At 46.5% G+C, this 27162-nt stretch overlaps 4 protein-coding genes across 5 annotated transcripts in view; 3 read left to right on the forward strand and 1 right to left on the reverse strand.

Annotated features, from left to right (window-relative positions):
* The first annotated feature begins 2524 nt into the window (after window positions 1-2524).
* LOC121699778 (dual specificity phosphatase 29-like) lies at window positions 2525-6417 on the forward strand. 2 transcript variants are annotated; one of them, XM_042082196.1, is made up of 4 exons: window positions 2525-2679; window positions 3129-3349; window positions 4031-4234; window positions 6336-6417. In XM_042082196.1, exons 1-4 carry the CDS (start codon window positions 2525-2527, stop codon window positions 6377-6379), a joined length of 624 nt encoding a protein of 207 aa, XP_041938130.1. In that variant the 3' UTR covers window positions 6380-6417. The 2 variants fall into 2 exon arrangements, with proteins under 2 accessions (XP_041938130.1, XP_041938131.1); XM_042082197.1 differs by lacking the exon at window positions 6336-6417 and having other exon boundaries at window positions 4031-4500.
* Window positions 5149-6952, forward strand: LOC121699781 (dual specificity protein phosphatase 13-like). The gene is made up of 3 exons (XM_042082200.1): window positions 5149-5395; window positions 6336-6553; window positions 6731-6952. The coding sequence occupies exons 1-3, from the start codon at window positions 5253-5255 to the stop codon at window positions 6934-6936; spliced, it is 567 nt and encodes a 188-aa protein (XP_041938134.1). The 5' UTR covers window positions 5149-5252; the 3' UTR covers window positions 6937-6952.
* Window positions 6953-9083: 2131 nt separating this feature from the next.
* Window positions 9084-11678, forward strand: LOC121699777 (dual specificity phosphatase 29-like). Its single transcript, XM_042082195.1, has 4 exons — window positions 9084-9283; window positions 9780-9950; window positions 10369-10592; window positions 10808-11678. Exons 2-4 carry the CDS (start codon window positions 9784-9786, stop codon window positions 11071-11073), a joined length of 657 nt encoding a protein of 218 aa, XP_041938129.1. The 5' UTR covers window positions 9084-9283; window positions 9780-9783; the 3' UTR covers window positions 11074-11678.
* A 94-nt stretch (window positions 11679-11772) lies between these two features.
* LOC121699784 (histone acetyltransferase KAT6B-like) overlaps window positions 11773-27162 on the reverse strand; it is a 30876-nt gene continuing 15486 nt past the window's right edge. The window contains 10 exon segments of the mRNA XM_042082202.1: window positions 11773-16797; window positions 17202-17517; window positions 18986-19273; window positions 20480-20639; window positions 20959-21190; window positions 23320-23413; window positions 23904-24065; window positions 24549-24690; window positions 24868-24983; window positions 26378-26489. Coding sequence (XP_041938136.1) covers window positions 13244-16797; window positions 17202-17517; window positions 18986-19273; window positions 20480-20639; window positions 20959-21190; window positions 23320-23413; window positions 23904-24065; window positions 24549-24690; window positions 24868-24983; window positions 26378-26489 — 5176 coding nt within the window. The 3' untranslated portion in view covers window positions 11773-13243.

The raw sequence follows: 27162 nt of genomic DNA on the forward strand, positions 1-27162 counted from the left end.
CTATTGCTCTTTTGTTACTGTGTAGGCAGTGAGGTTTCACTCCCACGTCATCACCCATATATATAGATGACATATTTATGACTTAATGGAGTTTCCATACATTTACAAGACTATATGAATGATGTTTGAGGTCTGTTTATGAGATTTAAAAACTCTGTACTAGGTTGAATCAAACTCTCCTCAACTTTCATGCCTCTTATATAAAACAGTGTTAATGTGTATGCAGAATATTACTCTTGATTAAATTAACGTATGTAGATGACCTTTAGCTAACGCAGAATCCTCTTGATCAACTTAAATAATGAGAAGCTGCAAGCGGTGTTGCTATGATTTGAATGAATACTAATGAATTATGTTTTACATTCCAATTCATTTATAATGTCATTAACAAACAATTAATCAAAGAGCAATTAGTTAATGTTTTATTAATGATGAATGCTTTAGTTAATGGTCGTAAAACAATTAATAGTATATACACATAATTGATTACAGTTTTACTTTTATGTGAAATTTGACACCCTAAAAACCTTGTATACTTGTTCAGTAGCATGAAAAGGATCAAAGACAAACAACAGAACAGAGGGGGAGCCAGAGACATGAAACAGGAGAAAGTTAGAGAAGCAGGGGGAGAGAGGGAGGAAGAGAGAGAGAGAGAGAGAGAAAGAAAGGGAGGAAGAGAAAAAAGAGAGAGGGAGAAAGAGAGAAATGAAGTAGGAAAGCAGCTTAGCCTGAGGGAGATGAAAGTGTGACAAGTGCAACAGCTCTGCATGTGGTCCCGCAGGAACAGTCCTGTGTGTGTATATCAGTGTGTGTGTGTGCGTGTGTATATGTGTCGCAGGAACAGTCCTGTGTGTGTATATCAGTGTGTGTGTGTGTGTGCGCGTGTGTGCGTGTGTATATATGTCGCAGGAAGGGTCCTGAGTTTTCTGCTACAACACAATATTTTTATGGCACACACAGGAAAGAGTGTGTACAGGTCTCTCTCTCTGTGTGTGTGTGTGTGTGCGCGAGATAGAGAAAGAGAGAGAGAATGTGTATGATAGAGAAAGAGAGAGAGAGAGAGTGTGTGTATGTTACGAGATGTCCTTGTAGAAAAACTGTGTACAACCTTACACATGAACCTGTGTAGCTGACACAGGCAGCAGATTCAGTTTGATCTATTTCCATTTTTTCCCCCAAGTGTGTGTTCATTTTGTATTATACTTCATACAGCCTCACAGCCATAGGGGGATTTACACGCCAAGATAGATAAATCCATCAAGCACAGGCTAGTGAGAGACGCCTGGGTAAGCTGCACCAAATTTAGCAGAGGTCATTACGCTAACGGACAGCTTGGGTTTCGAAACCCTGTTCCCATTTCGGAACTAACAATGCATTTAACCTCACAGGCTGAGCAGACCCTCTCAGCTTCGACCACAGCCAGTGACTTTGAGGTTTGAGCAGTACAGAGCAGCCACTCACAGTCGTGTCCTTTTCTAAAAATGGGGACAATGTCTAATTTCAGAGCATAAGCGAGCTCCCATTATGGCAGGTTTTGAGAGAGCGGTTGTGTGTGTGTGTGTGTGTGTGTCTGCATGCATTTGTTTTTCACAGGACAACTAACCCGTGCATCTCCACAGTGTCAACATGTTGCCAAAAAATGTATCTGTCAAATGTAATAAAAAGTGGGTTTGTTTTTCCCCCTTGTGATAATGTGGGTTTTGTACGTGTGTGTGTGTGTGCTCCACTGTGATTGTTTTGAAAGGGGGAGCCTCCTGAAGAAAACAGTCCCATTCTCTTGTGACATCTGAAACATAATACAATTCACAGCAGGAGCTTCAGTAAGTAGGTGATGGTGAGACACATGAAATATTGTTTGTTAAATCCCCTGCCTTGCTGCACACTGTGGAGCAATGAATACAAATATCATTGTGAAAATTATGATCAGCAGGTATAAAGTGCTTATTACATGCATTGTAAGTGTGTAGACAAGTACAATGTTATTACAGTTACACATAACATAAAACATAAAATAGGCATTCCTGTGTCGGGAAACACCAAGTTCTATTGAGAATTTTGTTGTATATTCTGTAACATAAGCAGCAGTCATACAATGTAGTGATTACATGATAAAATAACATTCTTTTCAATAAGCATCCTAATGTGCTACCACTGAATAGAAGGCTATGAAAACGGTATCCCTCATTGCGACAGATCTGCAATGAATAAGGGATCGTTTCTAACAAGATACTGTGAATGTTTCATTAAAACCTCATTGTTGAGAGTCTCTATGAGATTGAAATGATAACTTCCTCTCAAAGAAGTACTTTCAAAGAGACCTCCATGCATCAAGGGGGGAAAAAAAAAGAGTGATTGATCTACAAGAGGAGCAAAACTCTCAGCAGTCATTATAAAAAAATCACCCATAAAATCAATACTGTATAGAGACTTCAGCACACCTGTCTGCTGTTATGTCACATAAATGGCTTTTATATCTCAAATCTGTGTTCAAAATGGTCTGGTGCGGTGTGGAACTCAGGCAGAGATGCCCAGAGGTGCTGGCCCCTCAGCAGGCACCAATGGCGGGGAGAATGGCTACGAGACGCCCTCCGCCTCTGACCTCCAGAGACTGATGTGGGTGAAGAAGGGCACCAGTGCCCACATGGATGAAGTCGTGCCCAGGATTTACATCGGAGACATGTAAGAGAAGTGCATGTGACATTCACTCTGCATGACCGGCATCTCACAATTCAGCAGACTCATTCAGAGATCCTGGGATAAATGTTTACCTGAAAGAAAAAGGTGGTTGTTTTTTGGTTTTACTTGGTACAACACTTTGGTGGCTCTCTTGACGACATAAAAAGCAAGCATTACTTCTCTGAACAAGCAGGTGGTGCCATTGACACTAACAGCTACAGTAAATCTATGTGTGGAAAATTTCAGTCAGAAAAATTATACACATAAAATGATATAAATTATATTTATAACAGGATCATTTGTGTAATAAACTGTGTACATACATTATCAGATGATACGACCTGTGTATGCATGCATTTTAGGCATGACTAAAATTTGAACAAACACTTTTAATAAGCTTTTGGCCAGAGCTCACAGCCTTTTTGCCAATTAATTTGCTGTTTGCACACCAGGTATGCAGCCAAGGACAAGCGACAGCTGCAGGGCCACAACATTTCTCATGTGCTGAACGCAGCGCACGGCAAGTACAACGTCAACACGGGGGCCAGCTTCTACAGGGACACCAAGATCACGTACCACGGCGTGGAGGCCTTTGACATGCCCTCGTTTGACCTCAGCCCCTTCTTCTACACGGCCGCTAAGTTCATCAAGAGTGCCATGGACACACCAGGAGGTAGGTTTTGTGGGGTCATGACCTTTGACACTTGACCTCCTACTGACATCATCTGGAGTTTAAATCTATATATCACACGTGCATATCTACAGTGCACGGACCCAATAAAATGGAACTCAGTTCATTTTTATTACAAATAATAAAAAATAGGATAATTTGAGTAATTTGAGCACTGTACATTGTAATAATGACTACAGTGCTGTTTTGCTTTTAAGAATTGATTGATAGCAATGTAGTAAACTTAATCACACTGACCACATTTCATAATAGATTTCTTTTCAAATTAGTCACTGTTCTTTCTCTCCACTTGTAAAACTGTATATGACTGTACATGGTTAAAGTTCGTACATGTATCCCATAACTGATTGTCAATCATGACCGATAGCTCCTGTTTGAGTTTGAAGTTTACAGTAGGGTCCAGAATATGGAGCACCATCATTCAAAGTCTGTGTTTACTGGATTATGTGTATGGACCCTTTCAAGAGAGTTCCATTATCAGCATCATAGTTGGCCCCACAAGACTTCCTTTTGAACATTCCATATGTTATCTTAATGTAGAGGAAGTAGATTGGGGCCCAAATAGAACGTTCAAGCATTGTTTTTGTTTACCTTGTTGAAAGGGTCCATACATCAACTTTAACACCTACACCTCCCCCCCTCTCTGTGTCCGTGTATGGACAGGTAAGGTGTTTGTCCACTGTGCCATGGGCCTGAGTCGCTCCTCCACACTGGTGCTGGCCTACTTGATGATCCATGAGAACAAGTCCCTGCCCGACGCCATCAAGGCCGTGGCCGAGAACCGGAACATTTGCCCCAACCACGGCTTCCTGGAGCAGCTCCGGCAACTGGACAAAGAGCTGTACAGCCAGAGGAGAACAGGAAACGGCGTGTAGTGGACTAGAGCATGCTGGGAAGGGACCGGACAGGCCAGGAGGGCATTTAATGAACTGCAGACGCTTCATGAAACAGTCTTTGCAACAACAGCTTGTGTCCAATAGTCTGCATCCGAAGCCCAAAAGTGGTGTGTTTTACTGTATTTGTGACCATATTTGAACTCTCAGTCTTGTGATATCACCGTCTCTTCAGGGCCTATTGTGGTCACTGTCAGTTTATATACGTGAATGTACAGTATATGAAGTCTTTTTTGTTTATACTACATTGTCTTTTTTTGTTTATACTATATTGTCGTGTTAACAGCTACATTGGAGCTAATGGAAATTTTGGCACTCCGTTGATAAATGATTGTGTGAGAGTTCACACTGAAGACAAACACATCTGCATTGGGGGGCTTCTTAGAGTGCACGCGGAAAAGCAACTTGGCCACCGCCGCCAGCGTTGCTCCTCTGAAAGCCAGCTCTGACCAGATTCTCAGCTGTGTGCGACAGATTGGAACCCCTCCTGTGTCTCGCTCGCTGGTTTATAATTAGCTTCCTGCCAAAGAGGCAAACGCTGTCCAGAAATAAAAACACGCCACGGAAGCAGCAACTCACGTCCATAGGAGGTAGACATTTGTGTTGAGGAGGAGGAGGAGGAGGAGGAGGAGGAGGAGGAGGAGGAGGAGGTGGTGAAGGAGAGGGAGGAATAAATCTTTTGAAAAATAAATAAGGTATGTTCAGTGTGGGATTTGAAGAAACAGGTCATATTATCTATTTTGCAGAATTTCCTGTCAGATAAAGACAATCTCAAATTAGCATTCACTCTAACTTAACCTTTTAAACAGTGCTGTAATGACTCATTGTTATTTAATGTGAGCCAACAGTAGCTGTCAAAAAGAGACAATAGAACAGGAAACTGTCACCAAGACAGAGCTCTTGCAGATATCTGCAAGATAACTGAGGACACCCAGTCCACCCAGCCGTTATATCTTCCTGTTATTTTTGACAAAAGATTTTCTCTGATAAGAATGAACAAGGCCAATGGCCCAAAGACTGGCGAGCTGCAATACACACCTCCAAGCATCTCAGAGCTGTTGAGTCTCCTCTTGAAGAAAAGACGACCAACTGGCCCCTTCAATGAAGTCTGGCCTAGAGTCTACATCGGGGATGCGTATGTATAAATTACTGCTTCGCCAGCAAAATAACTCTTTCAAGGCACCACACACACACCATTGGTTATACATTGATCAAACACAGCAAAATGGCCACTTCAACACAACTTATTACTGTTAGACAAACTAATCACATGTCCAGATGGATTTCTGGTCCCATGATCAGTTAAAGGTGCAGTCTGCAATTTGGCAAAGGTTGATATTTGTGCTCAACAGCCAATCAAATGAGACCGCTTGCCTCTGTGCTCCTGAAGTAATCTGTGGTTTCCCTAGAGTCGTGTTAAGAAGGCAAGACAGCAAGCTAGAGAACTGTGTGGAGCAATTTGCAAAAAGTCCAGTGGAGTGGTATAACATAATATATCTCTGAGACAGTTCACAACAGGCAATAACTAAATAAATAGCAGTTCAACAGATCTCCAAACAGGTCCTTCCAGTTCGGTGATGTGTGGTTGAGTCTGATCACCGTTTCATTCATCTCCGGGCATCTGGGACCGTCATGTTCATTACGACCCCCATTGATTACAACAATAATCAAGATGTGTGGGGACTCCTCGCAGAAGCACTAACAGGTGCACGAGCAGGCAAGCCAAGATGGCAGAGGAAGTCCAATTACCACATTAAGACAAACAATATCCACAGGAAACTGGCAGTTACTCCACGATAATCTGGGCCTCCGTGGATCGGATTCTGGCTTGGCGAATCCATAATGGGATATGGCAATTTGGAGCATAATGTGATATCCATTATGGCAAATCCATGATGGGATCCTATGAATCCATGATGAGAATTGAACTGCTCCATAAGTGTAAATCAGTCTGCCACTGGAGGGAGATAAGTGAATTGCACGGTGTGCTATTCAGCATGCTATGGGTACAGAATCACAACAGACAGAAATCAGAGCCTGTATGTGTATGTGTATTTTACTATTGGTCTCTTCAGGCACACTGCTCAGGATAAAGCCTTGCTGCGGAGTCTGGGTGTGACCCACGTTGTGAATTCAGCAGATGGCCCGGCGCATATCGACACTGGACCAGGCTTTTACATGGACACCTGTATACAGTACCATGGAGTGGAGGCGCCCGACAGTAAAGACTTTGACCTCAGCCCTTACTTCTACCCAACGGCAGATTTCATACACAGTGGCCTCTCACAAGGGGGTAAGATTGAAAGTGAATATTTTTAGTTGTTGAGGGTTTTCCCCATCATGTACGTTCAAGTATGATCAAGGAGTGTCTAGGCAGGAGTTTTATGAAGCATAGAGCACTTCACCAAAAAAAACCTTTAACATGTCCTGTTTGTACTATACTTACTCAACACACCGCTGTGCTCTGTAGGTAAAGTGTTTGTGCACTGTGCTCGAGGGATCAGTCGTTCGGCGGCGCTGGTCTTGGCCTACCTCATGATCCAGGAGAGGCTGTCGCTGGCCGAAGCAGCAAAGGTCGTCCGCAAACACAGGAACATCCTCCCGAACGCCGGCTTCCTCAGCCAGCTCTGTTACCTGGACATGACCCTAACTCTGGAGAGGAGCACAGAGAAATGATGGCTTTGAACCACATTTAAATATAATATAATATATATATATATATATACACATACATACATACATACACACACATACATTAGATAATATAATATAATAACATATATATATATATACATATATATATATACATACACATACATATATATATATACATACACATATATATACATACACATACACATACACACACACACACACACACACACACACACACACACACACACACACACACACACACACACACACACACACATATATATATATATATATATATATATATACATACATACACACACATTAGATAATATAATATATATACACAGTCATACATTAGATTAAGTGTTATTTAGTATAATTTGAATTTTAGTATATTCTTTATCTTCTACTGTCCTTATTGCTTAGTTGTGTTTTTTGTAGTATATACACTTTTAATTACTTTTTTCTGCTGTTAGTGAACGTGTGTGTGATGTCTGTATGCTACGGAGACCTTGAATTTCCCCTTGGGGATAAATAAAGTATGTGTGTATGTGTGTATGTATGTATGTATGTATGTATGTGTGTGTGTGTGTGTGTGTGTGTGTGTGTGTGTGTGTGTGTGTGTGTGTGTGTGTGTGTATCTATCTATCTATCTATCTATCTATCTATACATATATCAACATTTTAAAACATACAAAGATCTGTTGTGAATACACTTTATATAACTAGATATAGATAATTCAAAATCAATTAATATTCATGTGCCTCCATATTTTAATGCACCATCCTGGATCTGTTTTCTTTTTGTTTTGTGTGTATTTGCTATGTGAAAAGCTTTATAGACCTTTCAAGAGGTTTGGTTTAGAACCAAAGAGAAGATGTTTTTTGTGAAGATAAAATGAGGGTGTTTGATTCACCGTCATTGTTACTTTGTGTTTTGTTGTTAGTTTGAAGAACATCTCCCCACATTAAACTTAGCGTTTGTTTATTCCCCACCTTTGAGAGTTGCGACAGCACTAAACGGATCCATTATCTCCTCCTTAATGAGTGTTTCTGACTGCTGACAGGTTGATAACACGCACTCACACGCAGTTGCACTCTCGAAGAGATCACAGAGAGTTATTAATGGAGTATTAATTTATTCTACAAATGCTCGTCTTCCTCTTTCTCGTGTTGTTTGTTTCATTTTTTATTTTTCAAAATTAAAATCAAATGCGGTGCACAGAGTGTGCCTTTGTGCAGAATCAGGTCATCCTTTGAAAAGACAAGATGAAATAACAAGATGAAGCCATCTCGCTTCGCCGCAGTGCTGTTCTCCTGAGCCCAAACGCAGACGTGAAGCTGCCACAATAAAAGGATTTGAATATCAATTTTAATGATTACTCCACCAGGCTGAATGACGACTGGGGTGAAAGATACGAACGAAGGGGGAACGGTGAGGAAAGGAGGGGAGGGGAGAGGAGAGAGCTGATCGTTTTGAACCCTGCGTCTGCCAACTGAAACGATGCATGCTCTTTCAGTCTCGAGACAGAAGCAGATAATCATCACAGCATTTGCACTTCTATGGCTCACATAAGGGGGAACTTTAAAAGCTCAGAGAGTGTAATACCAGCTTGATAAAATGAGATTATGATTTCATGCATCGGAGTAAAATTGGTAGCTCTCTGTGGCTTCACAATAGGGGTGTACCTTCCCTTTCAATCCTGACTTAAAGGGGGACAATTTGAAAAGGAATAAAGTGATGGAAGATGGCTTTTTTCTTCACGGGACATGATGGATCTTGTTAAAAGCCTCTTACAGAAGACAAACAAAAGCTGAAGTGCCTTCATGAACAGCCACCCCATCAGCCAGTTCTTGTTAGCTGCTGATTTTGTATCAGTGCTGGGAATCTTGCACTGAAATATGACAGGAACACAACTGTAAAATACAGGCCAAATTCTCGGTCGAAAGGCATACTGCGATTGAATGAAAAACAGTCTTGTGGTGCTGAAAGATGAGTGTACTTCTGCATATATTTCTACCATATAGGTTCTAAAGAGAAACATGGTCGAAAGCAATACCATCTCCACACAGACAGGGGTGAGCAAAGTTCAGTGCCAGCAGTAGTTTTAAGTTTCCAGCTCGGTGTTTAGATTCTCAGTCGGGATCGTGCTAAGTGCCTACCCGCCAGGGGAAAGTGGAACAAGACTAAAAATACCACCCAGGCTCAACGCCTGTCAGTGCGCCTGTCATATGGTCCTGCCTCCGCGGGTTCTCCGTTTCCAAAAAACAACCCAAAGAACAGTTAGAACTGGGGGCGACACAAAAACAACTTTGATCTGCACATATTAGATGACAGTCAGAGGGAAAATAGGAGGACTGACCACTGGTAAGTCATTCTCTGAGAGACAAATAGAAAGCCTAACTGGACCACATGAAGGACAAACGTTCTTTACGGTCTGATTAATGTGATTGGTACTGGGGAAAATGGTTTCAATACATTTAATGTATATGCTTTCGATGCAATTATGGAAAGGCCCATAGTCTTGCTTGCACTAAATTCAGGATGCTGGCCTCTGTTAGAAAGATATTTTGCAATGCCTCTGTGCTGCAGTGTTACTAACAGATACAGTGGAGAGGGGGGTAAAGGGTTAAAAGCATCATGGAGGGCATGACCTTCACCTTCACAAGTGGCCTACAGCTCCACTTCACACACGTTAGCAATAGCAATCCTAGGAGTAAACTGAACAGCACACAAGTAGGAAAATACCATTGCCGTTCTACTCAAAAGAACCCAATGAGAGAGCAGAGTTGAACCAGAGATGACTTTGCTGGGAACAGTCTTCGGTGAGGAAAGACAGCCTCATGACTTCTCTCACTCGCAGCTCAATGCCTGGCAAGAAGATCAAGCTTCCGAAGCCGCCCGCGCCCACGCCGGAGGTGGAGGAGGAGTACGAGACTCCCGGAGGCTACGAGCTGGAGAAGCACCTGACCCATGGCAGCGTCGCCTACACGCACGTCAATGAAGTCTGGCCCAACGTCTACATCGGGGATGAGTAAGTCTGACTGCTTCACTGGCTGCCTGTCTAGCGGGGGTGCGGGAGGATGAGATGACGGCGCATAAAAAAATCATGTCAGTTTTTAATAGCGTGTAAAACGATTCAGACACAGTGTGGACACACACACAGGGAGGAAGAAAATTTCCATCTCAGGTCATCTCTCTGATTCATGACTCTGAGAAGAAATAGGAGAAGAAATAGGGTCAAGTAAGAATAGAAACACTCCTTGTCCTGATTGACAAAAAAATGTTGAAAATTCTGAAGTGATGCTGAGGAATTCCTTGAGGGCTTTAAATCATATTCATCTTGTCTACCATCAATCAGGAAATTGTTCAGGAGAACCAAGAACCTTTGGGCCCACCTGGCCTCCATGTGAAGTCAGTACCTGTTTGGCTGCATTTCTTTTTGGTTACAGGGAAACAGCGAGGGATCGCCACGGCTTGCAGAAGAAGGGCATCACCCACATATTGAACGCTGCTGAGGGCACGTGGAACAGCGTGGACACGGGCGCAGACTACTACAGCGGCATGAACATAGACTATTATGGGATAGTAGCAGAGGACATACCATCTTTTGACCTGAGTGTGTACTTCTACCCTGCAGCAGAGTATATCGACCGTGTCCTAAGCAATCCAGAGAGTATGTTGACGACCAATTTGTCTTCTTATTGAGGGGAAAGTTACTTTAAAAATTGACAAGACTTGTTAATGATCCATCATCAATTGATAGATCGATCATATCAAACACCTTGCATTTTTAGCCTACTGTAAGTGATCAACATCTACCTAGTGCTATGAACTCAAGGATACTTCATTGACTGACTGCATCTTCTTAAGTCTCATTTTGTTTTACAGACAAGCTTCTGGTACATTGCGTTATGGGAAGAAGTCGGTCAGCCACACTCTTCCTGGCGTACCTCATGATCTACATGAACATGACTGTGGTGGACGCCATTGACAGGGTGAAGAGTTACAGACGCATCATTCCCAACTGGGGTTTCCTGAAACAGCTCCGCGAGCTGGACATGCATCTCCACGAGCAGCGGAAAGGAGGGGAGGAAGGGAAGACGGACCCCAAGGAATCTCCCAAGACTGTCAAGAGTGATGAGCAGAAAACTTAAGGGGGCGAGGGGGGGGGCAGTTTTTCCAAATCCCATCTGGAAAAATAAAACAGAAAATCACCTCTGTAATAGAAGTGATGACAAGTTGATGGGCAGTTTTTTTCCCTTCAAAAGTAGTGGGATAAATATTCACTGTCATTACAAGCTGAGGCAGCTGAAAGAGGTCCCTTTTTTTCCCTGGACACAAACAAGATTTTGATCTTTGCTACCACCCACTTCTGCTGGGCTTTCTTACCCACACAAACCGACACCATTAAGCAGTGATTCACTCTGTGCATGTGGGCAGCAGCTTTCATGCAAGTAGTCAAATGGATTCTAATAAGGACCTCGCTATCTGACCAAAAATGGAAGCGTTTAGGGCTTAGTGGCCGATTAACGCTGATTACATCCAGGATCTGGCAGATAGTGTGAGACACCAAAAAATCATTGAAATACAACCCAAGAACAGCATGATCTAAAAAGCCTGCCAGAAAACACAGCAAAATGGGCAATACGGGCAGGAGAAACTGAAGATGCTTTCATCACTCTCTGTGTTTTTTCACTCTGTTTGCATCAATAAGCAAAGGCAATCTGGACTCCATGTGAGATGATGCAAATCCATTAACCATATGAGCTAATCAAAAAGCTCAGGCAGCACACATATACCACCAAATCTATAGAAGGGAAGAAGAAAATGGAAAAACAGAAGAGAAGGGGAAGTGCATGGTTGATCATAATTTATTTTACGCTAAAATGTACAGCATTTTGCTTTTTATTCGACTGACTAAGTGATAACTCATAAATACATGACTTGTCGTTGCGTCGTTATCTGTACATATAACCAGGATTGCCCACCCCGACCCTCTGTCTCCGTTGCCATGGTACCAGTCACTCTGTATTGGTACAAAGGCTACAAAAAGAGTGATCTAAACAACACAAATACAAGTCGCTTTTTACATGCAGTTGTCTGTTAGCTTCCGTTTGGTCTATTCACAGGCTCTACACCACATTTATGTAAAATAGAAATCCAACATTATTTTATAAAGATAGAAAACAAATCTACACATGGAATGAAAGTGTAAATTCCAAGGCATTTTTTTGTAAAATATCAACTTTGGACTAAATTAGGTCTCTATATTATATTCATTTACTTTCGTTTCGTGAGATCTGTCTACATTTCGAAATGTTTTGGAATTGAACTGGGTACAAACTCTGAAATATATGTGTTTTTTATTACTCTGACACATCAGTCTGCATTATAAAACAGAAAGCTGCCGTGAAGAAATTTGTTACAAAAAGAGTTCAGAATTATACATACAGTACATATCAATAAAACCTTTCAAACACAAAAAAAAGCAAGAACGAAAACAAAACAAAAAAACAAGGACCAAGTTTACAGGGGCATTTTCTTTTTTGTACAGTATCAGAATTAACAAAATATAATTTGTCATCTTCTTTCCCCGGACCAGGGAAACCTCGTGAAGGCCCAACATTTTAAAAATGGCTTGCTATTAAGCACGACACTCGTACAGTACTACTTTGAATGCACTGTCACTAACATAGACTCTGTAGCATGCTAATCGTCACTTTGCAAAATAAGTCTGAATAATTTAAATGTACAAAGGCAAAAAGATTATGGTACAAACGGACTTTTCAGCACTGTTTGACAGGTCGGCTGGAAAAGGCCATGATGTCCGATCGCTCCGTCCGCAGCAGGCACATTTCATGGCTTCTAGGAAGCTGCTATGAGACGGTTGTGCCCCTGAGGGGATGGGACGGGGGTCGAAACTGGCCAACACCAGCCCCCTCAAGTCCCAATCCCCCCCCAGAAGGCTATTAATTTTTTTTTATTTTTATTACCATTATTAGCTTTTTATTAAGTAAGGCTTCCAATTTCTTTTCAGAAGAAAGAAATAATAGCACAAATGCTTTTCTAATGTCAAAAATAACTTTCTCTGTTTAATCTTAATTTTTTTTTATTTATTTATTTATTTACTGTTGATTTGAAATTTTTGCATTCCTGCCAAGTGCTGGTTTTTCAGTAACTTCAACGGGTAACGACTCAGAGACAAACAGAAAGGCAAAAGCAGTGCATCTCAAGACCATATGGACGTGTGTGTGTCTGTATGTCTGTCTCTGCATGTGTGTGTGCGTGCGTGCGTGCGTATGTGTGTGTCTGAGTAGGCTTCAGCTACCGCCTCATGAAAGATCCTTTGAGAGACTGTTTGGCTATGCCCGTGGTCATGTAACCGTGGTGACCGGCAGCGGCCGCCGCGGCAGAGTACATCACGTTGCCATGTGGCGGCGGCGGGGCCTGCATTGTCTGCTGCGGGTAGGGCTGACCACCCATCATGCCCATCTGCATAGGGTACTGCGGCGACTGGTTCATGTAGGCGTGGTTGCTGTGGTAACCGCTGTTCATCATGGGCTGGCTCACGCGGTAGCTGTTCATGCTGTTGAGCGTCGATACGTTCATGGAGTTCATGGAGTTGTAGGCGGCAATGTTCATGCCCATGTTGACGTGCCGCGGCATGGCCGTCAGCGTACCGCTAGGCGCCTGCATGGGCACAGACACCTGCTGTTGCTGCTGGTGGTGGTGATGGGGGTGGGCATGGGGGTGAGGGTGGGCGTGCGCATGGGCATGAGCGTGGGGGGGTGCATGGTGGTGCGAAGCCGGGTGAGGGGGGTGTGCCAACGGGGTAGACTTTGACCGGGCGCTTGCGTGACTCTTAGCAGAGGAGGATGCAGAAGCGCCACCGCTACCACCACTGCTGCCCCCGCCGCCCACCTGCGTCTGGATCCTCTGCGATGACGGAAGGCCCATGCCAGCTGCCGCTGCTGCAGCAGCGGCGGCCATGTTTCGCTGGAGCATTATGGGAGGCGGGGTGAGGTTGGGCGTGGGGGGCGCCTGGGGCTGAGGGGGCCCGCCGCTACTCGGGGGAGCGCCGTGCCCGTGACCGTGCCCGAGCTGCGAGGAGAGCGTGGGGCCGCTGCTTGCATAGGAGCCGATGGGGTGCGGAGGCGCCGTGGCGTGGCTGAACGGGTGCTCCATCAACGTGTTAGTGAGCTGCTGCAGCTTGGCCAGGCTGAACGTGGCCGACGGCTGTCCATAGGGGGCGCTGTACTCGCCGGGCGCGGCCATGCGCTCGTACAGGCTCAGGCTGGGGCGAGGCGGGTGGGGGCCCCCGGAGTCCCCGGACATCTCGGCCAGCTGCATGGGGCTGGAGAAGCTGGAGGACAGGCCGCACTGCTGCTGGGGGTGGTGATGGAGACTGTGCTGCCCGTGGCTGTGCCCGTGCACGTGCCCATGGCTAAGCACGGGGCCGTGTTGGGCACGTTGGGCGTGGGCGGCTGCTGCCGCTGCCGCCGCGTGCTGGGCGGAGGAGTGCTGCTGAGCGTGCTGGCTCAGAGCGGCAGCAGCCGCGGCGTGCTGCCGGTGCGGAGTCTGGGGCGACCCATGAGTGTGGTGGTGGTGGTGAGCGAGCTGACCGTGTTGAGCCGCCCCCCGCGTCGGCATGTGTTGCTGTCCGTGCACCCCACCGTGCTGGGTCTGCGTCGGGTGTGGAGCATGGAGCACTTGCTGCTGCTGCTGTTGCTGTGGACCGTGCTGACCATGCTGGACAAGCTGGGGGTGCTGACCGTGGGAGCCATGTTGGCCGTGTTGGGTCTGAGACGGGTGCGGATGTGGGGCATGTGGGTTGTGAACCACGTGTTGTGGGTGGTGCGGGTGCTGAGGGTGCGATGGGTGGAGCTGTCCATGTTGGCTAAGGTGACTGTGCGAAGTGTGCTGGCCATGCCCGTGCCCGAGCGGTCCCCCGTGGCCGTGCTGCGGATGTTGCCCAGCGTGCGGGCCGTGCTGGGGGTGTCCTGCGTGGTGCGGGCCGTGCTGGCTGTTACTGGGCGGCCGCTCCACCACCACCACGCAGCCCTGCGGCGACTTCACGCTGCTGATGCAGTGCTGTGGCGAGCTCAGGGTGCTGCCGGGCTGCTGCTGCTGCTGCTGCTGCATGAGGCCAGCCATCTGCTGGCTCACTGCACAGCTACCGTTAGGCCCCAGGCCACCGTACGAACAGCTGCTCTGGTTCGGGCCCCCCGGACCGGACGTTGGGCCGCCTCCTCCTCCCGCGGCCCCTGCTCCCCCGCCCAGCGACGAGTCGTAACTGCTGGGGTTCTCGTAGTTCTCCGTGGTGCTCTCGATGCTGCCCAGGTCGCTGAAGCCGCTGTCCACCACCTGCTGCGAGTGGTCCGACACCGACGGCAGGTCCATCATGGGGCTAGTTTCCATAGCCAGGGAGGGGACAGATATGGTACCACCACCAGCGTTGCCGCCTCCACCTCCCTGTTGCTCGGGACTTATCTGGGTGTAGCTGGCAGTTTCCAGGATGGTGATGGCAGGGCTGCAAGCGGAGCGCACCGATTGGCTGGGGTGGGAGGAAGGGACGGAGGACATGGGGCTGCTGCGCTCCGACTGCGAGTAGTCGTCCAGCGCCGCGGCGTGAGCCGAGGCAGGTGCAGGGCTGCTGCCGCCGCCACCACCTCCGCTGCGCTCCAGCTGCGCGTACGTCTGCAGCGTGTGGCAGGCTTCCTGTGTCTCCACGCAGTCGGCGTACAATCCGCTCTCCTCCTGACGATCGGCCTCCTGGGTCAGTGACTGCACCGCCTGCGCCGTCTCCGAGTCTGTCTCCGGGCAGACGGAGGGGGGATTCTCCTGCATCGGGGGACTAGGCGGGGGCCGCTCGAGTTCCTCAAGCTGAGGTGCATTACAACCTGGCTGGCTCGCCAACTCTTCCTCCTCCTCCTCCTCTTCTTCGTCATCTGGTTCAGATTCCGCAGGTGGCTCAAAGTTGGATATTGCTGGCTCATCTGGCTCTGGAATACCAGGACTGCTGCAGGGGGAGGCTGCCGTGCTGGTGGGAACGACTGGTTCCTCGGGAGGAGGGACTGGGCTGCTCTGCTCGCTGGGAGCTAAAAAATCTTGAGCGTAGTCTGCGGACTCCTTCGGACTGCTCTCCTCGGCCGGTACCTGTTCTTTCTCCACCAAAGCGGAGTCGTTGTGACTGTCGTCTTCGTCATCGGCGTCCCGATCCTGCTCCTCCACACGACTGGGCTGCTGCTCCTCTTCCTCATTATCCTCCTCATCCTCACGATCATCCTCTTCCTCCTCCTCCTCCTCCTCTACTCCTCGCTCTGCTGTAACCCGGGCGGACACATCTATCCGTTCTGCCACCACCTCCTCCTCCTCTTCTTCTTCGTCATCTTCATCATCCTCCTCTTCCTCATCATCATCATCCTCCATGTCATTCTCTTCATCCTCCTGCTCTTGCTCTGGTGAAGCCACAGACTGCTGGAGCTCGTCCTCCTGGTCCGGCGATTCCTCCGGTGATCCTGGCTGACTGACAAGGGGCCGGTCCGGGCTCTGGGGCTCCGAGCGCACCCTGCCCGCCTCCGTGTCAGTCCCCACTGACCCCGGGCCCATGCCGGTCTCGCTGGCCTCCTCCGTGATGGTCGGGGGCTCCAGCAGGTCATGGCCCCCAGCGACTCCACCCCCAACCCGGGGGTCCTCAGCGGGGATGTGGTGGTCCGCCTCCAGGGGTGTCTCAGGTGGAGTGTAGAGGTTGAGCTTGAAGCCCATCTTACACTCCTTCTTCAGCCGCCACTTCGGGGGGCCACGCTTGACGCCTTTCGGCCAGCCCTTCTTGCGCTTGACCGGGCGGGGGTTCCCCACTTTCTTTGGGACATCAGAACCTGCAAGAAAGAATGAGAGAAGACAGCCCTCGTTAATTCACTCAGACATGGCTATATTGCGGCCCCATGGCTTGCATGCAAAATTCTGAACTTTAAGCCTTACTCTCCAAGTTTACACAAAAGTCATTCTAACAAGTCTCTCTTCCAGGAAAATGGCCGACAGGATATTCAATTATGGTTTGCCCATCTTCTTTTTTTTTTTTAACTCTCCCACTGTAAAACCCCTATTGTGACACAGGAGAAAGAGCGTACTCGAAATGAACCAGAACCCTATTACTGTCAGACAATGGAAGTCTGCTGTGAGGGCTTAGCAATTTTGGCTCAGTCAGCAGGGCGAAAGAAAGGAAAAGAACAAGCCTCAGTATAATATTTCAGAACATGGAAAAAAAAGAAGGTCAAATTGCCTTCATTCCGATTGTCGCGCTCCTCACTCTTCACCAGCCTCGGCCGACCCCTGCGTCTCTTGGCCGGACGTACGATGAGAGTCTCCATCTCTTCGTCTCTGCGGTGTAGCTTCACCTCCTCCTCCTCCTCCTCTTCTTCTTCGCTCATGTCTCCTAACCGCGCCGAGCGCTCCAAGAGCGGCATGGGCCTCTCGTCCTCTGAGTTCTCGAAGGGCTCGTTCAGGACCTCCGTCGTCTCGGAGATGGTCTCCGTGGTGACGCTGCTGTTGATGCGTTTGCGCTTGCGGCCACGCTTCTTCTTGAGGGCAATGGGTTTCTAAAAAAAATAAAAAATAAATAAATTGTATGAATCGGTGAGCTGTTGCTTAGCACAGAGTGACAAGCAAACATGACACTGTAATTGTACCCTTAGCTCTCTCTGTGAAATGCTTTAGAAAACCCCAAAAATGATACTTAGCGAGAGTTCAAATTGAGGGTTCAAGCTGTGGCCTCATTACCAAGCCCTAAAACTCTTGAAAAGTCAGAGAAGTTGAAAAAAAAAAAAGACGAAGGATACACAGAAAAATAGCAAAAGCGCTTGAAGCTAACCACAGTGCTTGGGCAACTCTTCCTCTCAGCAGACTCCTGCCTCCTTTTTGAAAGCCACAAATGAAGCACAACCAAAACCGCAAGCCGTTCTACACGAAGCCATCAACACACACACACACACACACACACACTCTCTCTCTCTCATCATGAGTTTGACTAAACACATGAAATGCTTTTGCTTATTTTTGCAGTTACACTTTTATAATCTTTTCAAAACAATACACGACGACAACAATATACGGCATAACCTTAAAGGAAACAATCACTTGCTAAAGGAACATCACCATCACAACATGCTATACCGCCACAGGCACTAGATGGCAGTGTTCCAGTTCCCAGACAAAACTGTTGTGACTACTCTGAAGGAGATGTAAACTCTCAAGTCAAAATACATCACATACACACACATTCGCACACACACACACACACGCGCGCGCGCACGCAAAACACACACGCGCGTGCACACACGCACACACATGCGCACACACACATGCACACACAAATATTTGGTCTAGCGCAGACTGAATGCCATTAATAAATGCAGAAGACCAACAGTGTTGATTTAAGGCTACCGGGAAGCTTGGAGGAGGGAGCGGCTGCAGGAACCCAAAATTGGAGGGTAAAGAGAGGTGACTGCTATTTGCTTAACGCAGTCAAGCAAAATCTCAGCTAACAGAGAAGCGCAAACAGCGATGATGGCAACCACAAAGACACGTTTAAATAAAAACATGCCATGAAAAGACCATTTACTGGTTAAAGCATCAGTTAAATAAGTATATCCATTTAACCTCCTCAAGCCTCGAGTCAAATGGATTTTCTACTTAAGGCTTTGAGAGGTCAATTTCACATCAACAATAATAGCAGCTCTAAACTGTGACAAATGGAAATGGACAACGAAATAGAGTGTAAATTGACCCATTTACAGTGATTGCTCACAAAACAATCATTAGTGTAAAAAGCTTACATTACATCGGTCTTGTTATGCTAAGACATCCGGACATGTTAGTTTGCTCTACTGAAATTACACCTGGGCTTTCTTAAAAGTACATGGGGGTCCACTTGCGCTTAACATGCTAAATGTTAAATTCCCCACCAGAAAACGTTGCTTGTCCGTGCCTGAGGAAACGGTTTCACCCAAGCTTAGATCCCTTAAATTCAGACTCTTTAGAATATTTAGAGCTTCGATGGAGCCTCACCTTCCTCTTGCCCCCAAACATGGCCTGCGCCTTGGTAAGGATGGGTGGAGAACTATCATACTCTTCATCCTCCTCCACCTCATCGTCATCATCATCGTCGTCTTCATCCTCGTAATCATCACTGTCGTCATCCTCGCTGTCGTGTGTGGACGAGCGGTGAGCGGAGGACCGGTGCGGGTTTTTGCAGCGCACTTTGGCCAGAGGCCGGCGGCCGACATGGCTGTGGCCGCCGAAGACGTCCCTCTCCTCCTTCTCCCAGCAGCTGGCTCGAGCAGTCAGCCGCTCCGCCTGTTAGCGAGAGGGGGGGGGGGGGGGGGGTGAAGACGGAGAGCAAATGTTGGGAAAAAGAACTCGATGAGCAAATCCCTTTGAGAGGGTGAGACAGACAGACAGACAGACAGACAGACAGAGACAGACAGACAGACAGAGAGAGAGAGAGAGAGGCACGGAGAGAGAGGCACAGAGAGAGAGGGGCGTGTGTGTGTGTGTATATATGTGTGTGTGTGGCAATGATTCCTACATGCATAAATATTCAGATGAGCCTTTTTAATAAATGTTTCCCCTAACCAGGGGAGATTGCCGAGTCTTGATTAGATGCTTGTCATAGCGAGGGAGTCGTGTTAAACAACCATGGGAAGATCGTGTTTCATGGAAGATTTAGGACTAATTATGATGCGCGAGCGGATGCGAGCAATTTTGCACATCATTAGACATTTACCAACAGCGCCACACGCCTAAACCTCTAATGGTCTCAAACTAATCAAACTAAACAACACTTTGCATCAACGACAAAACAAGTGGGAAGAAAAAACAAGAATTCCATAATAGCCGTGCTCTATGCAAAAAGGATTAGTTTTTTCGGGACGTTGTGATTTAAAAGCAGGTGTTGACGCGTGGTGTTTAATATGAGGATAAATGCAATTAGCAGGGAATGTTGTACGCCCGCTCATAAAGGTAATGGGGCAAGAGAGTCTATAAAAACGGGCAACGCGGCGGCGGCATGTGGCTCCGTTTGCAGGCGTTTTCCAACGTAAGGAAGTACTTTGATGTCGGTGCTGCGGTTGGTCTCATGAAGCGTTTTGTGAGGTGACTCAGGAGTGTTTTGTGGGTTAAGACCAAGTGCGCACACGAAGACATCAAAATGTGAGTGTGTTTGTGTGTGTGTGTGTGTGTGTGGGGGTGGGGGGTGTGTGTGTGTGATTACTCTGTGTGATGATGGCCTAGGGCCGAAACACATACGTTTAAGACATAGTGCAGTAAAGACTAATCGAGAGCTACATGTAGCAGTTTTCAATGTTGTCTTTTTCCAACTCGCAACCAAAGAGGGATTTTATTTTTTGGAGTTGAGCAGGCCTGTTCCTGTGTGTGTAATTACAAAGACTCGGTGTCTGTTTTTTTTATTCCTGGTTAATACATGCTATACACATACTTCACAGGGTGTGTGTTTGTGTGTGTGTGTGTGTGTGTGTGTGTGTGTGTCTGTTGCATACGTACATCCATCTCTGCCTCACGTTCTTCCTCTGACAGCACGGCGTTCACTGTAACCGTGGGCGACCAACGCAGGTAGGCGGGGTCGACCTCATTGACCCGTGGGCAAGCTCTCAGTCGCTCCATGTGTTCATGGATTAGGTCATCTCGCCGTACAATCACAAACCTGGACAAATCGGATCATAAGGTTTCATCTACTCAATGGCTACAATTCAACTGTACAACAGCACCACATCTCTCAGCAATCACCATTTGCAATACACAATATTCCTTTCCCTCTTTTAGGTGCAATCCAAAGTATATATGGTGGTGTTTGTATAAGGGCAAGGGAGGGTTGAAGGGAGTGCATTCAACACATTCCTATAGAAAAACATTAGTCTTTCTTGTCTGGGTCACGACACTTCTTCGCTAGCGGATAAGATTGCTGATAGACTTGCCCGACCCGGTGAGCCGACCCTCCTACACACACACACACACACACACACCTGCCGTGGCGCCTGTCGATCATGTTGAGCTGCTGTAGCGTGGCAGCAATGTCGTGCGGGCACATGCCCGTGGCGCGACTCAGGCCCTTGACGCTGAGGCATCGGTCAGCCAACGCGGCCAGCTGCTCCAGCAGCACGCTGCGCCAGTAGGCCACGTAGGACAGGCGGCCCAGATCTGATAGCGGCTTCTCCGGGGAGCCTGCCTGTCCTTCCCGCCGCGAGAGAAGGTAACCTGGACGAGAAGGAGGAGTGAGAGAATGATGGAAGAGAAAGAAAGAAAGAAAGAAATGAAAGAAAGAAAACAAAAGAGAGTGAGAGAGAAAGGTGAATGGATAAGAGATAGAAAGGGAGGGGGAGAAAGATAGGGCCAAATCATGAATATATGTACACACATAGACACAGACATGGTGTAAGCAGACTAGATCTGCCATTTTTTACAATGCATTAAGAAATCCTCTACAAGGAAAAATATATTTGAATATATTCGCAGAGTGACATGAATCGGCCTCCTGAAAGCATTCCATTTTCACCTTCAAAGGGTGGTTCTGGGCGGGGGAGGGAGGGGGGGGGGTGAGGATAAGAGGTAATCTGTTTCCTCTCCTTCAGCCTCTGTCGGATGGTATGATACATACTGGCAAGGGCAACGGAGTGTATGTGGGGGGGGCAAGAGGAAGGGAGCGATAGAAAAAAAAAGAAAGAAGAAAGAGAAGCTGTGGGATGAACAGCGAAACAGCTGGACGGCATCGCTCTGAAGAGTCTGTGCCTCTGAGATAATGAGTTGCAGTGCCCACATGTTGTTAATAATAATAATAATAATAATAATAATAATAATAATAATAATAATAATAATAATAATCAGGAGAAGCTATCAGTAATTTGTCTCCTCACAGGCCAGTCAAGGGTCATCCATTACCGGCAGTGTGAAATTAATTAAACATCTTTTAAATGTGCAGTGGTGGCGGCAGCGCTCGAATAACTGAGTGAGAGGGAGCCACGCAAGCGAATCTAATCAAAACAAAAGCCGCCAAACAGCCCAAGCGTCTTTTTTTTTTTTTTTTACTCTCTCTCTTCTGTAATTAGGCCGCTGTTTACTCAATCGGCAGAGAGGAACAAACCACACAGGGGATCATCCATGCAAAGAGAGCGAGAGCGAGAGAGAGAGAGAGAGAGAGAGAGAGAGAGAGAGAGAGAGAGAGAGAGAGAGAGAGAGAGAGAGAGAGAGAGAGAGAGAGAGAGATCGCTCTGGGTCATCTTTGATGTGTAATCACGGACTAAATCATTAGCTTTATATGTACAAATAAATCAGCCGTAATTGTGTAGCAGCAACCTGGTGGGTTTCTGCTCAGCAGGGCGAGGCACGACACTACCAAGGTCACACCGCACACGACAAAGCATGTTCAAATGTCGAATGTTTAACAGAACATTCAAATTCTTCGTCAGTAGTACTCACACACACACACCCACAGAACAGCGACTCTAGTCCCATTGTTGACACTTCTCCATGAAGGTAAGCCACCGTGTAGCAGAGCTACTTGCTGCCTACAAGTACACGCGCGGGCAAAGCCGAACTAGAAGACGACAAGCGGCTTCCACCCACCACAGTCCGATGAGAGCGGTGTAATCCAGAGAGCTCAACTTCACTGTGGTCCCCCTCCTCAAGCTCCCACTCGCAGTGCTCATCTCCGCTAATCTCTGCCTTTCAATATCTCTGATGATCCCTCCCTCACTCCTTTTAAGAGTTGCTTTCTTCTTCTTTCTGCATCTCTCCATGGTGGAGAGGGGGCTTCCTTCTGTGTGTCTCTGAACAGGCCCAAATGCCTGAAGTTTCATTACAGCTCCGAAAAGTACACACACACACACACACACACACACACACACACACACACACACACACACACACACACACACACACACACACACACTCTCTCAGGAGAAGTACAGTGCCACAGCTAACAAAAGACATCAAGAAATAACCAAGAAACACAAAAAAAAAAGCTCGTGTCATCACGACTGCATTCTGTGGTTCCATTCTCCCCCTCAATGGTGCGGAATGACACGGCGGAGAAAAGAAATCCTGGACAATTAGAACCCGGGGAACCCGCCCAGTGTGCGGTGCGGAAACAATGGCCTTCAACAATTAACCACATTTGCATGCGCTCGACATCTGCGTTCCGTGTGAAAAACAAGGAAGGCGCATGTCATTGGCTTAACGCGTTTAATCACCCAACCACAGAAGAGATTTAAAGGGCCTTTAATAAATCGTGTGACCGCACTAAAAGCATGAAAGGGGTGGGGGGGTGCGTAGGCTGGGTGGGAGGTGGGAGGACGATATCAAGTTCTCAAAGGCATTAAGCAACTTACTGAAATCAATGAGGAAGCGGCCGAAGCCCTGCCTTTGGTACTGGGGCATGATCATTATGCAGGAGACATTGTACTTCTGCTGGCAAAGCTTTTCCTGTGGGAAGGAGAAACAGATCAAGAGTGTCAAAGCTCTGCTGAAGCTGGCAATATATTGCACCTGCCACCGTCCTTGTCTCGTGCGCACACACACACACACACACACTATGTTTCTCTTGTTTGAAGAGAAGGACAGATTGTCAGGCAGGCAGGCAGACACACAGGCAGGCAGACACACGAGCACTCACAGATGACATATCCCTCACATTTGTTTTGATTTTAATCGGTGAAAAGTTTACAATGGCACGGACCGCGAGGAGACACAGTTTAATCATGCAGCAGAAAGTGCCGGGAAGTCTCAGTGCCACGCGCCAAGATTGCAGATATCAAAGACCAATACCATCCAACAACTTCATAAAACCCTCGCCGCACAATTTATTAACATCAGCTATCTTTCCACTGACTTGTGCGGGTGTGCGTATGTGTGCGTGTGTGTGTGCGTGCATGTGTGTGTATGTATGTGTGGGGGTGTTGTTCTACACTCGTACCTTTGAGAAATAGCCAACGAGATGACAGCCTTTTTCATCATTTTTTGTGAGAACGTAGAAGAGAAAAGGCTCCACATCGTAATATAGCGTCTTGTGGTCCAGGAAAAGCTTGGCGAGCAGGCAGAGGTTTTGGCAATAGATCTTGCTCACGTTGCCATCAACCTGGTCAGGAGGAAAAAATGAATAAAAGAGGGGGGAAAAAAGATCATGAAAAAAAAAAAAAATAACTATATAAAAATGGGAAAGATTCATATCTAAACACACAGCAAACCAGAGAAAAGTGATCCCAGCCATATTCTGGGCAAACGGAGAGGGCCCTCTGCCGAGTCCATTATAAGAGAGAAAGAAGAAAGAGGAAAAAGAAAGAGAGAGAGAAAGAAAGAAAAAAGCGAGCGAGAGAGAGAGAGAGAGAGAGAGAGAGAGAGAGAGAGAGAGAGAGAGAGAGAGAGAGAGAGAGAGAGAGAGAGAGAGAGAGAGAGAGAGAGAGCGAGAGAGAGAGAGAGCTAGAGAGAGAGAGCGAGCGAGCGAGCGAGCGAGCGAGCGAGCGAGCGAGCGAGAGAGAGAGAGAGAGAGAGAGAGCGAGAGAGAGTAGCTAGATAGAGAGAGATGAAAGATGGTCTTGTTCTGACGGGAGCTCGAACGGACCTCGAACACTGAGAGGTCAGCCTTGCGGTAGATCTCATTGGCGGGCGGGTGGACCCAGATGCACTTCTTGACGTGCCGCTGCAGGATGTTCTTGCTCCGCATGTACTTCAGACAGAACTCACATAGGTAGAGCTTGTGTAACCTGCAAAGAATGCAAAAACAAACCCCAGAAAGGAGTGCAAAAATAGCAGAGATCAACACCAGCCGAGTGCTACTAAGGGCAACGATTATTAAATATCATAAACAGCAATGAGAAACAGCGCTTCTCAGTAGGATCTGAATGAGCGTGTATTATTCGGAGCCGTAAACACGTTCATACCGGGAGTATTCAGGTGGATAAGGTGAGGAGTACCACGTTTGAATGTCGTACTTTCCAAACTCGATGACCGCAGGGCTACGGCACGAGGAGTCGGTGCTGTTCATACTTCCCGTTCTCTGTAGACACACACACACAGACGCAGCAATAAAAAGACATCAGTCTGGAAGAGACTCAGGAAGCCCACAGATGGCATCTCCAAATTATCCATGGGAAAGATACTTCCACGGGTTTATAATTCACTCATAAAACAGGCCCATGAGCACTGGCAGGCCACTGCGTGAATGGAGCGCAGCCAGCAGCCCACTTCCACAATGGAAATTCATTTATTTCTCCGCATTAAAAGGTTTTTAATTTTCATATTCTTGCAGAAATCCATAGAAACTCCCCCATTAAAATCAAGTACATATTAAATATCTTTAATTACCGGGCAGAGGTCATAAGAGTTTGTAGGATTAGAGGAGCTTTATTTTACCAACTAAACACACTGTCAAAACAAATATTTCTAAAGAAGACATTGTAGTTGAGCTTTGAAAATAGAAAACTCTACACGTACACATTGACAAACAGTTACTTTTGGAATAGACAACTCATATAAGCGTCAACAGTAACTGTTACAAGGACTCTTTGTGTGAAACAACCTAGCTGAAATTTATAAATGAGTCCAAACTGTTTGCGATCCCAAACGGTGACACATAGTGCTGAATACTGCCAACACTAACGACCAATGCGTACTTTCTCTCACTGTAACATGTGGGTCAAAGAAGTGGGACACAGTGCCCTCAGAAGAATTTGGATGAGCCACCGAATTCCACTACCTGACGACCTGACGTGCCAGCAGGAAGGAAAATGTAATGGTTGACCCTGGGCCAGTTTGCTGCCCAAACTACCCTCTTCACCAGAGAGGGAAATCTCCAGCTTCAGAAAGTAAAAAAAGTCCACATATTGGTTCGACCTGTAGATTTAATACAGGTGATTTCACTACCTGGGGCGCCTACCCTAAGCTAGCAACTTAGTTGGTTGGCAATGCAGTTTCCCATTGCAACCAACAAAGTTGTTAACAGGTTAGCAACTATGGTTTTGGGAAACGCATCCCTGATCTGTATGGCTTAGGAGTTGTGCTGACTATGGGAAACTGCATTGCAACCAACAAAGTTGTTAACAGGTTAGCAACTATGGTTTTGGGAAACGCATCCCTGATCTGTATGGCTTAGGAGTTGTGCTGACTATGGGAAACTGCATTGCAACCAACAAAGTTGTTAACAGGTTAGCAACTATGGTTTTGGGAAACGCATCCCTGATCTGTATGGCTTAGGAGTTGTGCTGACTAGTCTAGTCACTTTATTTATACAGAAACTAGAATCAGATGGTTTAGTGAAAGATTGGAATAAACATGTGTGGTAGGACTTTTACTTTCTGAAGTCTGTGTTTTCCGATGCTCCTCTTCACATTTACAGACCGATAGCGTTGTCCCACCCACACCGTTCACATGCGTCCGGCCACTGCGCCTCACCTGTGCGGAGATCTCCTGGACCCGCCTGAAGATCTCCACGTCCTCCTCAGTCACGTGCTCTCTGGCCACGGCCACCGGCGGCAGTGGCTGCGGCTGCCGCTCTCGCCCTGGTCTCCGAAGGGCGCTCTGCTCTGCACCTGCCACAGTTTTCACAACAGGAACCAGGTGAGTGCTGGAGCCACTCCTCAACACATCCAAAATACACCCCTTGCATCCTGTGCTGTCCCATCACTTCAGGTGCTCAGACACATTTTATCCAGAGGGTATGAGACCTTTTGTGCCTTATTGGCTTTGATTGATTGATCGATCAATTATTCATTTCAAATATGCAAGAAACATGCGTCAACAAGACCGCAACAAAACAAGTTATGTTTTTTTCTTAACATATTTGAAAAGGAGTGGGAAGAAGTTTACACTTGTTTAAATCCCACCCCCTTTCATTAAATCATACAATTACTTATAAGGAAAATACATTTGCAATGATTGCAATTCATTCTTTAAAGAACTTCTTATTCTTTAAATAACAAGGATTTCCATTTGGAAGTATACAAAGCTAGAGCTTCTGTTCAATGACAGCGATGCTCAAAATGTGCTGACACGGTGAAGTGCAAACTGCCACTGATGTTCTTAAGATCAGAAGTTGTTAATAATATTATGATGTTTAGAAATATCTGCATTAGTAAGTGTATACAATGTCCTCTTAGTAAGTAAACACACATCAGAAGACGAGATAAGCTTTCAAAACAACAAATATACTACGGAAATAGGGATGAAAGCATTTACAT

The sequence above is a fragment of the Alosa sapidissima genome, chromosome 24, assembly GCF_018492685.1.
Source record: "Alosa sapidissima isolate fAloSap1 chromosome 24, fAloSap1.pri, whole genome shotgun sequence".
Classification (NCBI taxonomy): Eukaryota; Metazoa; Chordata; class Actinopteri; order Clupeiformes; family Clupeidae; genus Alosa; species Alosa sapidissima.

Bases quoted from the DNA above. Each gene is read 5' to 3' on its own strand.
- LOC121699777 (XM_042082195.1), top strand. From the start codon at position 9,784: ATGCCTGGCAAGAAGATCAAGCTTCCGAAGCCGCCCGCGCCCACGCCG. The intron at 9,951-10,368 runs GTAAGTCTGACT...TTTTGGTTACAG, and splicing joins AACGTCTACATCGGGGATGA to GGAAACAGCGAGGGATCGCC. The intron at 10,593-10,807 runs GTATGTTGACGA...TTTGTTTTACAG, and splicing joins TGTCCTAAGCAATCCAGAGA to ACAAGCTTCTGGTACATTGC.
- LOC121699781 (XM_042082200.1), top strand. From the start codon at position 5,253: ATGAACAAGGCCAATGGCCCAAAGACTGGCGAGCTGCAATACACACCT. The intron at 5,396-6,335 runs GTATGTATAAAT...TGGTCTCTTCAG, and splicing joins AGAGTCTACATCGGGGATGC to GCACACTGCTCAGGATAAAG. The intron at 6,554-6,730 runs GTAAGATTGAAA...TGTGCTCTGTAG, and splicing joins CAGTGGCCTCTCACAAGGGG to GTAAAGTGTTTGTGCACTGT.
- LOC121699778 (XM_042082196.1), top strand. From the start codon at position 2,525: ATGCCCAGAGGTGCTGGCCCCTCAGCAGGCACCAATGGCGGGGAGAAT. The intron at 2,680-3,128 runs GTAAGAGAAGTG...TTTGCACACCAG, and splicing joins AGGATTTACATCGGAGACAT to GTATGCAGCCAAGGACAAGC. The intron at 4,235-6,335 runs GCGTGTAGTGGA...TGGTCTCTTCAG, and splicing joins CCAGAGGAGAACAGGAAACG to GCACACTGCTCAGGATAAAG.